The following is an 11,716-nucleotide window of genomic DNA, read 5'->3' as shown; positions in this document are numbered from 1 at the left end:
CAGGCCCACAACAGGGACACAGGCAAGCTAGGGTTTAGGGTTTGGGGTTTAGGGTTTGGGGTTTAGGGTTTAAGGTAAGGGTTTAGAGTTTGGGCTTTAAGGCGTTGACGCAGCTGGGGCGATGCACGCCTTCTCTCCAAGCCCCCAGACAAAGTGGCTCATTACAGAGGATTTAGGGTCTAGGGTTTAGGGTTTAGGGTTTAGGATTTGCGTTTTAGGGTTTTTCGTGGCACTGGCTTCGGCATTCGGAGGTTTAAAGTCCTCCCCTAAACGCCCTGGGGCCCAGCGTCGTCTGCAGCAGCAGCAGCAGCAGCAGCAGCTGCAGCAGCAGCAACAGCAGCAGCGGAAGGCAGCACTAGCAGCAGCAGCAGCAGCAACAGGGGACGCGGCTCCCGCTGCAGCAGCCGTCGCAGCAGCAAGAGCAGCAGCTCTTGGAAACCAAACCCTAAATGAGGGTTTGAGTATTTTTATTTTATTTTCGATTTTGTCAAACAGACTCAAAACCCTAGCAGCATATTCCCAGCTGTACGTACACCTCAACGAGCGCATTCCCAGGGTCCTGCATCAGCTCTCAGGTAAACCCTAAACCCTAAACCCTAAACCCTACTTGGGTCCTGCGTGCTGTTTGCACTCTTACCTGCAGGCTTTAGGGGCTGGGGTATCGGCTACGCGTCGGCAGTTTAGGATTTAGGATTTAGGGTTTAGGGTTAAGGGTTTAGGGTCTAGGGTTTACGGCTGGGTGTTTCGTTGCAGGGAGCCACGTAGTGCGGATACTGGAGGCAGCAACAGTGCAGCAGCACCAGCACCAGCAGCAGCAGCTGCAGCAGCACCAGCAGCAGCACCAGCAGCAGCTGCAGCTGCAGCTGCTGGCTCGCCTTGTATGGCGGAAGGTTGGGGCTTCCGTTTCCTCTCTAACCCCAGCAGGTCCTCTAAACCCTAAACCCCAAACCCTAAACCCTAAACCCTAGCCTTTCCTTGAGGGGTCCTATTCCGCTGGTAGTGGCTAGGGCTTAGAGCAGCGCATCTCTCAGAGGCCACGACAAGGTTTAGGGTTTGCTTGCTAGAACAGAGGCCTCAGGACTTAGGGTTTAGGGTTTAGGGTTTAGGGTTTAGGGTTTAGGGTTTGCTGCAGAGCTGGGCAGGGCCGTCTTAGCGTTTAATGGCTGCGGCCTTCGTTTGCCACTTTTATTTCAACAAATTGAAGAAAGAGCTTTGGCGGCTAAGGAGCCCTTTCCCGTAAACCCTAAACCCTAAACCCTAATATCCAAACCCTAAACACCAAACCCTGGGTCGTTGCGGCGTGCTTGCCGAACCCTTGGGCCATCAGAAGACCTCGCGGGGTTTAGGGTTTCATTTAACGTAGCTCTGCAGTAGGGTTTAGGGCTTAGGGTTTAGGGTTTAGGGTTTAGGGTTTGGGTTTTCAGGTCTCCGACGCCTTGACGCTGTTTCGAGGGTTTGCAGCTGCAGCTTTCAGCTGCGATAATTTGCTGCAGAAATTCGAGCCGCTGCTGCAGCAGCACGCCCAGAGCTTCACCAGGTGAGGGTTTAGGGTTTAGGGTTTAGGGTTTAGGGTTTGGGCTCCTGGATTACGGTCTTAAGCTTGTGGATGAGGGCTCGAGGCCGAGCCTCAACGTGGCGCCTGGATTTTAGGGCTCTGTATTTAGGGTTTAGGGTTTAGGATTTAGGGTTTAGGATTTAGGGTTTAGGGTTTTAGGGTTTAGGGTTTAGCGTTTTTGCGTGCTTTGGCCTCAGGAAAGAAGTGCAGCTGCTGCAGCAAATCTTGTCCGAAGCAGAAGAGACAAAATTTGGAGCCTTAAGAGAGGCTTTAGCAGCTCGCTAAACCCTGCTGCTGCTGCTGCTGCTGCAGCTGCTGCTGCAGCTCTTTGCGGCTGCTGCCGCTCATGCAGCCGTTGCTACATCTGAAATTGTAGCTGCTGTAGCGTCTGCTGTATTTGCTGCAGCTGCTGCTGCTGCAGCAGCTCTTGCTGCAGTTGCTGCTGCAACTGTTAATGCAGCTGCAGCTGCTGCTGCTGCAGATGCTGCAGCAGCTACAGCAGTAGCTTATTTTTGATTGCTAAAGTCTAGGGATTTTTAAAGGATTTGCAAAAGGGAAATAAGCCGTTTAGGGTTTCGGGTCTAGGGTTTAGATTTTAGGGTTTAGGGTTTGGGGATTAGTGTTTAGGGCTGAGAGTTTAGGATATGGATTTGCTGTGTCTGCAGCTGAGCCATTCAAATTAAAGCTTTTAAAACCTATACCCTAAACCCTAAACCCTAAGGTAGCCAGGGTTTAGGATTATTGAAGATTATATTTAGAGGGTTTACTGTTTGTAGCTTGCGCCTGCAGCAGGGCTTGTAGGCTGGGGTTTGCTCCTCAAACCCTAAACCCTAAGCCCTGATTAGGTCGCTCTACACTCTAGGGTTTAGGGTTTCTGGGTGAAAATTCAGGGTTTAGGGTTTAGGGTTTATTGGGCGAAGTCCACTGGGCAGCTGCGAGCGCTGGCGCCATGGCACCGCTGAACTGGGGTTTAGGGTTTACGGTTTAGGGCTTCGGCTTTAAGAATCGCTAGTACGAAAAAAATAAAAGCTAATTTCGTGTAGATTCTGAATAAGCAACTAAACGAAAAGGAACAATGCGCCAGCAGCAACAGCAGCAGCAGCAGCAGCAGCAGCAGCAGCGAGGTGACACTGGCTGCGCAGCTGCGGCTAGCGTGTAGGCATTGTGTTCCAAGCGTAGACTTTGTCTTTTTTTGGATTAATTTAAAAATAAAAAAAGAAATGAATTGAAGAAGCAAAAAGGCGCACTTTTTCTTGGGTGTTGAGGTGTCACTACAGCTGAGCGTTTCAGTGCTGCTGCTCCAGTGGTCAGCAGCAGCAGCAGCAGCAGCAGCAGCAGCAGTGCGGCCCGGAAATTTCTCTTTTTGGGGTTTTGTTTGTACCCAATGAATTCAAAAGAAGTTAAATGAGGCATTTAAATCCATTTCAAGGACTTTTAGCCGCGGAAGGAAGGCAAACAGAAGCCAACAGCAGCAGCAGCAGCAGCAGCAGCAGCGGCAGCAAGCAGCAGCGCTTTTTGTTCCTTTTTCGAATTTGGAAACGGGAAAATAATTTAAAAACAAATTCAATTATTTAGTTGTTCGAAACAAATAAATTTATTTCTACAATTGGCTCTTTTCAATCAAGAAAGAATCTTCGTTCCTTCTTTTTCTGTATTTCGTCTTTTCATTTTTTCGTTCTTTTTTTACCTTTTTTATAGCGGATTCTTTATCGCTTTCATTATTTACTATTTATTATTTATATTTATTATTTATTTATTCATTTATTTATTTATTTATTTATTTATTTATTTATTTACTTCTTTATTTGCCCATTTACTTTTCACTGTTTCCCACAATGGGCAGACGCCAGAAGGCCCTCAAGCGAACAGTGAGGCAAATAAATAAATAAATAAACAAACAAACAAATAAATAAATAAATAAATAAATATAAATAAACAGTTAATTGATTGAAAAACCGATTATCTAACTAAATAACGTATTTATTTATTTATTCATTTATTTATTTATTTACCTATTTATTTATTTATTTATTTATTTATTTATTTATTTATTTATTTATTTATTTATTTTTGTTTTGCAGAAAACTCCTGCAGATGCAGTTTGGCTGACAGCGGCGCCTTTTATAGAAATTAAAAATCGATTTACTGCAGAGTGAGGAAAATAAATAAATAAGAATAAATTAAATAAATAAAAATAAAAAAATAGATAAATAATTAATAAATAAATAAATAAATAAATAAGCATATTTAAATAAATAAATTTAAATAACTAAATTTAATCCAAAGATATACAAATAAAGCAAATATTAGTCTTTTTGGGGAATTCACCAAGAGTGATTTTTTTCTTTTTATTTCTTCATATTTATATATTTAAATATTTATAGGTTTATATATTTATATATATATATTTATATATTTATACTGATATATTTATATATTTATACACTTATGTATTTACAAATATATATTTATATATTGGTATACTTAGATATTTATATATGTATATATTTATAAATATATGTTTATATATTTATAAATATATATTTATATATTTATATATTTGTAATGTGTATATGTTTATATATTTATTTACCTATTCTAAATATAAATATATATTTATATATTTATATATTTGTAATGTGTGTATGTTTATATATTTATTTACCTATTCTAAATACTTATATATTTGCAACGTTGCATATTTATATATTAGCATATTTATATATTTGCATGTACTTATATTTATTATATATTTACATATTTGTATATCTATATATTAACATATTTATTTTATTTATTTCTATTTATGTGTATTTAGATACTTCTGTACTTAACTACTTGTTTATTTATATATTTGCATATTTATATTTTATGTATTTATTCATTTATCTATTTATCTATTTATTTATTTTCTCTATTTATTTATTTATCTATTATTTATTTTTTACTTTTTGTGGCTAGCAGATATGAAAATAGAACTAAATGACTTAATAATTGAAAATGAAATTTGAAGCTTTAAAATTTGGATTAATTGAATTAAATAGTTTTAATTTTATTTTAATTTAATCTGAAATAATTAAAAGTTAAAATTTCATTTGTTTGCTGCTGCTGCAGCGTAACACTGCGAGTCAACATCAGCTGCTGCGCGCAGCTGCTGCTGGAGGACAGCAGCAGCAGCAGCAGCAGCAGCAGCAGCAAACTGACCGTGAACTTTTTTGCTGCTGCAGCATCGCCCACGAAAGTCACAGTCAAGAACCTCAAGCCAGGCAAGTTAATTGATTATATTTAATTAATTTAATTAATTTAATTAAATTGAATCAATTTAATTTAATTAATTAATTTAACTAGTTTAATTATTTGCTTTTTATTTAATTCAGGAACAATTTACAAACTGACTTGTTTGTACCGGCACGTGCCTTCGAACTTTCTTTTTCGTTTTTGCGCCAAGACAAAGAACAAGCTGAAGGCAAAGCTGCAGCAGCAGCAGCAGCAGCAGCAGCAGCAGCAGCAGTACGCCACTGAGGAGGAGTGGCAGCAACTTCAAAAGTACCTTTTTTTCGATCTTTTCAAAATGAAACAAAACCCTTTTTTGCCGGATCGCTTCGAACTCAAAACCCTTCCCCAAGCCTGGGCCTCTCCCGCCTCTTCCACCAACAGCAAACACCCCCTCAGCCCCCTTGCCTTGGCTAGCTAGCTAGGAGCCAGCTGGCTAGCTAGCTAGTAGTTAGGTGGCTAGCTAGCTGGGTGGCTAGCTAGCTAGCTAGCTAGCTAGCTAGGAGCCAGCTGGCTAGCTAGCTAGTAGCTAGGCGGCTAGCTAGCTCGGTGGATAGCTGGGTGGCTAGCTAGCCGGGTGGCTAGCTGGTTGGCTGGCTGGGTAGCTGGCTAGCTACATAGTCAGGCAGCTAGCTAGTGGACTAGCTGGCTTGCTATCTGGCTGGCTAGCTAGCTGGCTATCTGGCTGGCTAGCCAGCTGTCCAAAGAGACAGCTATCTGGCTAGCTGGCTTTACAGCTGGGCAGCCAGCTAGCTAGCTGGCTAGCTGGCTGGGTGCTAGACAAGCAGCTAGCCAGCTACGGAGCTAGCTAGAAAGCCAGCTAGCTAGCTAGCTAGCTAGCTACGGGGCTAGCTAGCCACCTGTGACTGGCTAGCTAGCTGTGATTGGCTAGCTAGATGTGATTGGTCAGCTAGCTGTGGCTAGCTAGCCACCTGTGATTTTTTAATCCCACGGAACTATTTATTTATAATTTCAAAATAAATGTTTATTTGCTGCAGCTGCTGCTGCAGCACACTTGGTTATTAATTGTAAAAGTATTGACAGACAGGGCGACTGCCACTATTTGCTTCTGCTGCTGCTGCTGCGGTTGCTGCTGCAGAATTGCTGCTGCTGCTGGTGCTGCTGCGCTTACTTGTGCTGCTAATGCTGCTCTAGATTTGCCTCTGTTGTCGCTGCTGCCGTGGCTCTTGCTGCTGCTGCTGCTACTAGTGCTGTTGCCGTTGCTGCTGCTACTGTTGCTGCTGCTGCTGTTCCATCTACTATGGCCCTTCAGATAAGAGCTGCAGCAGCAGCTGCAGCAGCTGCAGCAGCTGCAGCTGTGGTTCTGTCTCCACGGGACGTCGCAGAACAGCAGCAGAAGCAGCAGCAACAAGCAGCAGCAGCAGCAAGAAAGAACAGCAGCAGCAGCAGCAGCAGGAAGCAGCAGCAGCAGCAGCGACACTGGCCTGAACAGGCTTAAGTGCTCCCAGGTAAAGGGGGCCTCGGAACGCCCTGAGTTCTGTTGCTGCTGCTGCTGCTGCTGCTGCCTTGAGGAGCTGCTGCTGCTGCTGGAGAGGGCGCCTGCGCAGCAGCGGGCGCGGCAGCCGGAGCAGCAGCAGGGGACGGAGCAGCAGCAGCAGCAGCAGCAGCAGCCTGGTGGCTGCTGCTGCTGTGGCGCTGGCGGCCCTGCTCTGCATGCGCAAAAAGAGGCCTCAAATCTATTTTTGTAACTGTTGCTCCTTCAGATTGTTTTTGAATTATTTTTTTATTAATTGTGTCCACTTTGGAGCCAGCAGCAGCAGCAGCAGTGGCCTGGCAGCTGGTAGCAGCAGCAGCAAGCGCAGCAGCAGCCAGCGGCGACAGCCCGCTGCTGCTGCTGCTGCTGCTGCTGAACTGCTGCAGGTAAAACGGGATCGATACACCCGAAGTGCTCAAAGCCTCCCACTTTGCTGCATTGCTTTGAATGTTTGTCATTATTTCTTTTCTGAAAACAAAATAAAAATAATTTAAATTAAATTAAATTAAATTAAATTAAACTAAGTTAAATTAAATTAAATTGATTTAATTCAATTTAATTTCATTTCATCCGATTTCATTCCGTTTGATTTCATTCAGTTTAACTGCTTTTGAATGTCTGTCATTATTTCTTTTCGGAAAACAAAATAAAATAAAATAAATTTGATTTTATTTTATTTTATTTAATTTCATTTGATATCATTTTACGTAACTTTATTCAACGTAATTTGCTTTGAATGTTTCTTTTCCGAAAACAAAAAAACAATTTGATTTAATTTTGATTTAAATTAATTGAATTCAATTTCATTTGATTTGATTTGATTTTTATTTTTATTTTATTCCTTTTCACATGTAAAGAATTAAATTATTTTTTGCTTATTTCATTTATTCTAAAATGCATTTTTTCCTCCTTTCCACTTTCTCGCACTGTTCCTATTTGCTTATTTACTCTTTATTTATATTTATTTATTTACTCTTATTTTTATTTATTTTTTATTTTTGTTTATTCATTTATTCTTATTTGTTTGTCTACTTATTTATCTATTGTTCATTTTTATTTAATTAATTATTTATCTATTTAATATATAAGGATGGGAATATCTTATCAAATAAACCCCAATTAACCAAATTAGTGACATATGAATAAACAACTAAGAAACAAAAAAATAAAAATTAATTAAAAATTAAACAAAGCGAATTGATTAGACCCGCAAACTCGCTAAATAAGGGTTTAGTGACAACGCTTATAAACCCTAATTCACTAAATTGGCGATAAATAAATAAATATAAACACCAAAAAACGAAAAAAGAACCAAATAAATGCAAACAAACAAACAAATAAATTTATTTGTTTATTTATTTTACTTATTTGTTTATTTATTCCTACTCAATTAGTCCCGCGAGATCCACTGCAGCGAGCTCATCAAATAAGGGTTTAGAGACAAAGTTTATAAACCCTAATTGACTTTTTGCTGCATCCAAATGTTTCTCCCGATCGCATAAAGGAGATATCGGCAAAGAACGCAAACGCTCCTCGTCTCCCTAACACGCAAACCCTAAACCCTAAACCCTAAACCCTGAACCCTAAACCCTCCTAAACCCTATACGCTTAACCACGAACTCTAAACCACTGGCCAGGAACCCTTGACCAAGAGCCCTACACCCGTAACCATGAACCCTAAACCCTTACCAGGAACCCTAAACCCTTGCCAGGAACCCTAAACCCTAAACCCTAAACTCTAAACCCTGAAGCCTTCACGCAAAACCCTAACCCCTCCACACAAAAAAACCCTTTCCCAAGAACCCTAGACGCTAAACCCTTGGCCCGAAACTCGTAATCCTTGACCAGGAACCCTAAACCCTAAACCCGAAAACCCCAAACCATTTGCCCTAAACCCTAAACCCTAAACTCTAAAGCCTTAATTTTGAACTTTGAGTTCGGGCCCCATCACCAAAACTCCAAAACCCCACACACTTAAGAAACCCTCAACAAGTATAAACCCTACACAATACTGAACAAGTCACAAACCCTAAATGCTAGACACGCAAAGAGCATTCCGCACCACAAGGCCCGGCCCGTAAACCCTAAACCCTAAACCCTAATTTAGGGTTTCGCAAAATTTCTCCAAATGCAAAAGCAGGAGCGGCAAAGGATTTGTGTAAAACAAGAATAGTGCATAAATAAATATTAAACAAAAAATAATAATTGGCAAAAAATTAAATGAATAAATAAATTAGAAAATAAATGAAGATTGCTGGCACTCAGTGAAATTTCAGGATGTATATCGTTTTTTACTCTATTTACTTTCATTATTTACCTTTGCACAAATTTGTATTTATTTTTATTTATGATTTAAAAGCAGATATTATCTTTTAACAATTTTATTTAATTCCTTTTGTCGATTAATCATTTTATCAATTTATAATTATTCAAGTAATTAATGGAAATTACCTAACTAACGAATTAAAATTATTTATTTTATTCAATTTAAATCAACAAAATGAGAAAGACTTTGTCAGATTTTTGCATGCAGCAATTAAACACTTCCAAATGCATTTTTTTCCCGGATTGATTTAAAAAAGAACAAAATTAAAAACAAAGGGAATAAAAGTAAAATAAAATGAATTCAAACAAAATAAATAAATTAAAAAAAATAATAAACATAAATAGAAGCGAACTGCATGCAAAAGCAAAAACTTAAATTTAAAAATCCCAAAAATGGCATTTTTAATTTTTTGAAATTAAATCTGAAAAGAACCGAAAATCAAAAAGTACCAGTTTTAACTCCCAACGACCAAATTAGTTATTTGAAAACATTTTTATTTAAAAGAATTATTTTTAAAAACCAATTATATTAAAAACAAAAGGACCAAAAAAATGAGTTCAGCAGAATTTAGAGGGGTTAGAAGACAGCAAGAAAAATAAAAGTCAAAGAGAAAAATCTAGCCCCAAAACACATGCATTTTAGCCTAGAAAGCGCATGCATTTTGGCCCGCCAAACGCATGCATTTTGGCCCGCAAAATGCATGCACGCATGCATTTGAAACGTGCGCTTTTAACCGCATGCATGCATGCATGCATGCATCTGAAACGCATGGAGTTAAACGCATGCGTTACAGCCCCGAAGACGCATCCAATCGCATGCATAAAAGCCCCAAGTCGCATGCAATAAAGTTATCTTTTTCAACAAAGCCCCATCCGCATGCAACAAAGCCCGAATTGCATGCAAGATGGGCCCCAGCTGCATGCGAAAAGGCCCCACATGCATGCAAATAAAGCCCCAAATGCATGCAAAAGCCCCAAAATGTTGTACCTGATCCTAGAGCTCACAAAGGACCCACTGGTGCATGCACCAAAGCCCCAAATGCATGCAAATAAAGCCCCAAACGCATGCAAGTAAAGCCCCAAATGCATGCAAATAACGCCCCAAATGCAGGCAAAAGTAGTACCTGATCGTAGAACTCGCAGAGGACCCGCTGGCACCAGGAGAAGTGCTGTTTCCACTCAACTCCGCAGTGGGAAATGTCTGCAGCTTTGATGAAGATTTTCATAAAAAACCAAAAGTCTTCTTCCAAAAATAAATCAAAGTCCGACGCGCTTCGACGCACCTGAAGGGCATTTAATTCAGCAGTTTGGATTAAATAAAAGAAGTTAAATGAGTTAAAATCAATTTAAGTGAAGTTGAATGAATTAAAGTGGATCTAAAACCAAATGAAATGAATTCAAACGAATTGAAATGAAGTAGAATGAATTAAAATAAATTAAAACGAATTAAAATGAATTAAAATAAGCTAAAATAAGTCAAAATGAATTAAAATGAAACCAAAAAAAAATTCAAATATTAAAAGTCTTCAAAAAAGTCCAACGCGCTCCGACGCACCTGAGACGACAAATAAAACAAACTAAATTAAACTTTTGAAACAAAATAAAATGAATTAAAATGAGATAAAACGAAATAAAAAGAATTAATATGAACTCAAATGAATTAAAATAGATTAAAATGATTTCAAATAGATTAAAATGAATTAAAATGAGTTAAAACCCATTAAATGGTGTTTAAGGATTCAAAAAGTAATTAAAAATACTTTTAATATTAAAAAGCTTTTTTCCAAAAATTAGAAAAGACAGAGAGGGAGATGGGAAAAATAAATCTAAAATTGAAAATTGAAATAAATGAAAAACTGAAAATAAAAATTCAAGAAATAATAAATAAGATGAACAAACTGAATCAGAATAAAATAAAAAAATTAAAATAAATAGACCTTATTAAACAAATTGAGGGAAAAATAAACGAGTAAGCCAAATCAAATTAAATTAAAATGAAAATAAATAAATAAGTAAATACATTAAAGCATAATAACATAAAATAATTAAGGTATATAAAACGAATACATGAAACCAAAAAAATAATTAAATCAAATTAAACTGAAACAAAGAAGATCAAATTAAATTGAAGGAATAAAAGACAGCTAAATAACTAAAATTAACCAACTAAATAAGCAAACAAAACAAATTAGAACAAATTAAATTAAATCAAATAAAAAACCGAACAAATGAAACAGATTAGAATACATCAAATTCAATTAAATTAAAATACATCAATAAGAATAAAATAAAATAAATAAAATAAAATGAATAAAATAAATAAAATAAACTGAAAAATAAATTACTCTGAATCTGGAGACAGTCTCGAAGTGGCCCTTCATGTCCGTCGCCAAAATCAATTCTATTATTTGAGTCCGCACCATCAGGTACTCCTAAAATAATTAAATATAAATAAACAAAATAAATAAATAAATAAATAAATAAATAAATGAATGAATAAAAATAAATCAATAAATCAATAAATCTTGGAAAACACAAAAAGAAATGAACGGGAAGAGGTGACGCGAAGAAAAGAAACAAAAAACGATTCAAACCCCTTTTAGGGTTTAGGGTTTAGGGTTTCAAAGCTAGGGTTTAGCCTTTAGGAGAAACTCTGGAGGTGGGACAAGAGTGGTAATTTCGGAGGACTGCTCTGTGGTTGTGAAGGTCAAAATTAGGGTTTAGGGTTTAGGGTTTAGGGTTTGGACCCGCGTGCGGAGTGCAGCGAAGATGTCGCAGTCGGGTTTTTCGAGGGTTTTGAAGGTGAGGCAAGAGTGGTAGTTTTCGAGGACTGCTCTGTGGTTGTGAAGGTCAAAATCAGGGTTTAGGGTTTAGGGTTTAGGGTTTAGGGTTTGGACCCGCGTGCGGAGTGCAGCGAAGATGTCGCAGTCGGGTTTTTCGAGGGTTTTGAAGGTGAGGCAAGAGTGGTAGTTTTCGAGGACTGCTCTGTGGTTGTGAAGGTCAAAATCAGGGTTTAGGGTTTAGGGTTTAGGGTTTAGGGTTTGGACCCGCGTGCGGAGTGCAGCGAA

At 38.5% G+C, this 11,716-nt stretch overlaps 3 protein-coding genes across 3 annotated transcripts; 2 read left to right on the top strand and 1 right to left on the bottom strand.

Moving 5' to 3' along the window:
- Window positions 1-753: 753 nt before the first annotated feature.
- On the top strand, window positions 754-1,840 carry ETH_00005985 (uncharacterized protein; the record flags this gene model as incomplete). The annotated part of the gene is made up of 4 exons (XM_013379399.1): window positions 754-924; window positions 1,133-1,236; window positions 1,425-1,537; window positions 1,753-1,840. Coding segments are annotated over 4 exons (476 nt in total), but the record flags the coding sequence as incomplete, so codon positions are not given.
- Window positions 1,841-3,390: 1,550 nt separating this feature from the next.
- Window positions 3,391-5,077, top strand: ETH_00005980 (uncharacterized protein; the record flags this gene model as incomplete). Its single annotated transcript, XM_013379398.1, has 3 exons — window positions 3,391-3,423; window positions 4,670-4,821; window positions 4,933-5,077. The coding sequence occupies 3 exons, from the start codon at window positions 3,391-3,393 to the stop codon at window positions 5,075-5,077; spliced, it is 330 nt and encodes a 109-aa protein (XP_013234852.1).
- Window positions 5,078-6,283: 1,206 nt separating this feature from the next.
- On the bottom strand, window positions 6,284-11,071 carry ETH_00005975 (uncharacterized protein; the record flags this gene model as incomplete). The annotated part of the gene is made up of 4 exons (XM_013379397.1): window positions 6,284-6,791; window positions 7,710-7,864; window positions 9,773-9,931; window positions 10,994-11,071. The coding sequence occupies 4 exons, from the start codon at window positions 11,069-11,071 to the stop codon at window positions 6,284-6,286; spliced, it is 900 nt and encodes a 299-aa protein (XP_013234851.1).
- Window positions 11,072-11,716: the final 645 nt, after the last annotated feature.

The sequence above is a fragment of the Eimeria tenella genome, genomic scaffold (assembly GCF_000499545.2).
Source record: "Eimeria tenella Houghton genomic scaffold, Eth_scaff275, whole genome shotgun sequence".
In the NCBI taxonomy this organism is placed as follows: Eukaryota; Apicomplexa; class Conoidasida; order Eucoccidiorida; family Eimeriidae; genus Eimeria; species Eimeria tenella.
This window is presented reverse-complemented; position numbering and strand designations above follow the sequence as displayed.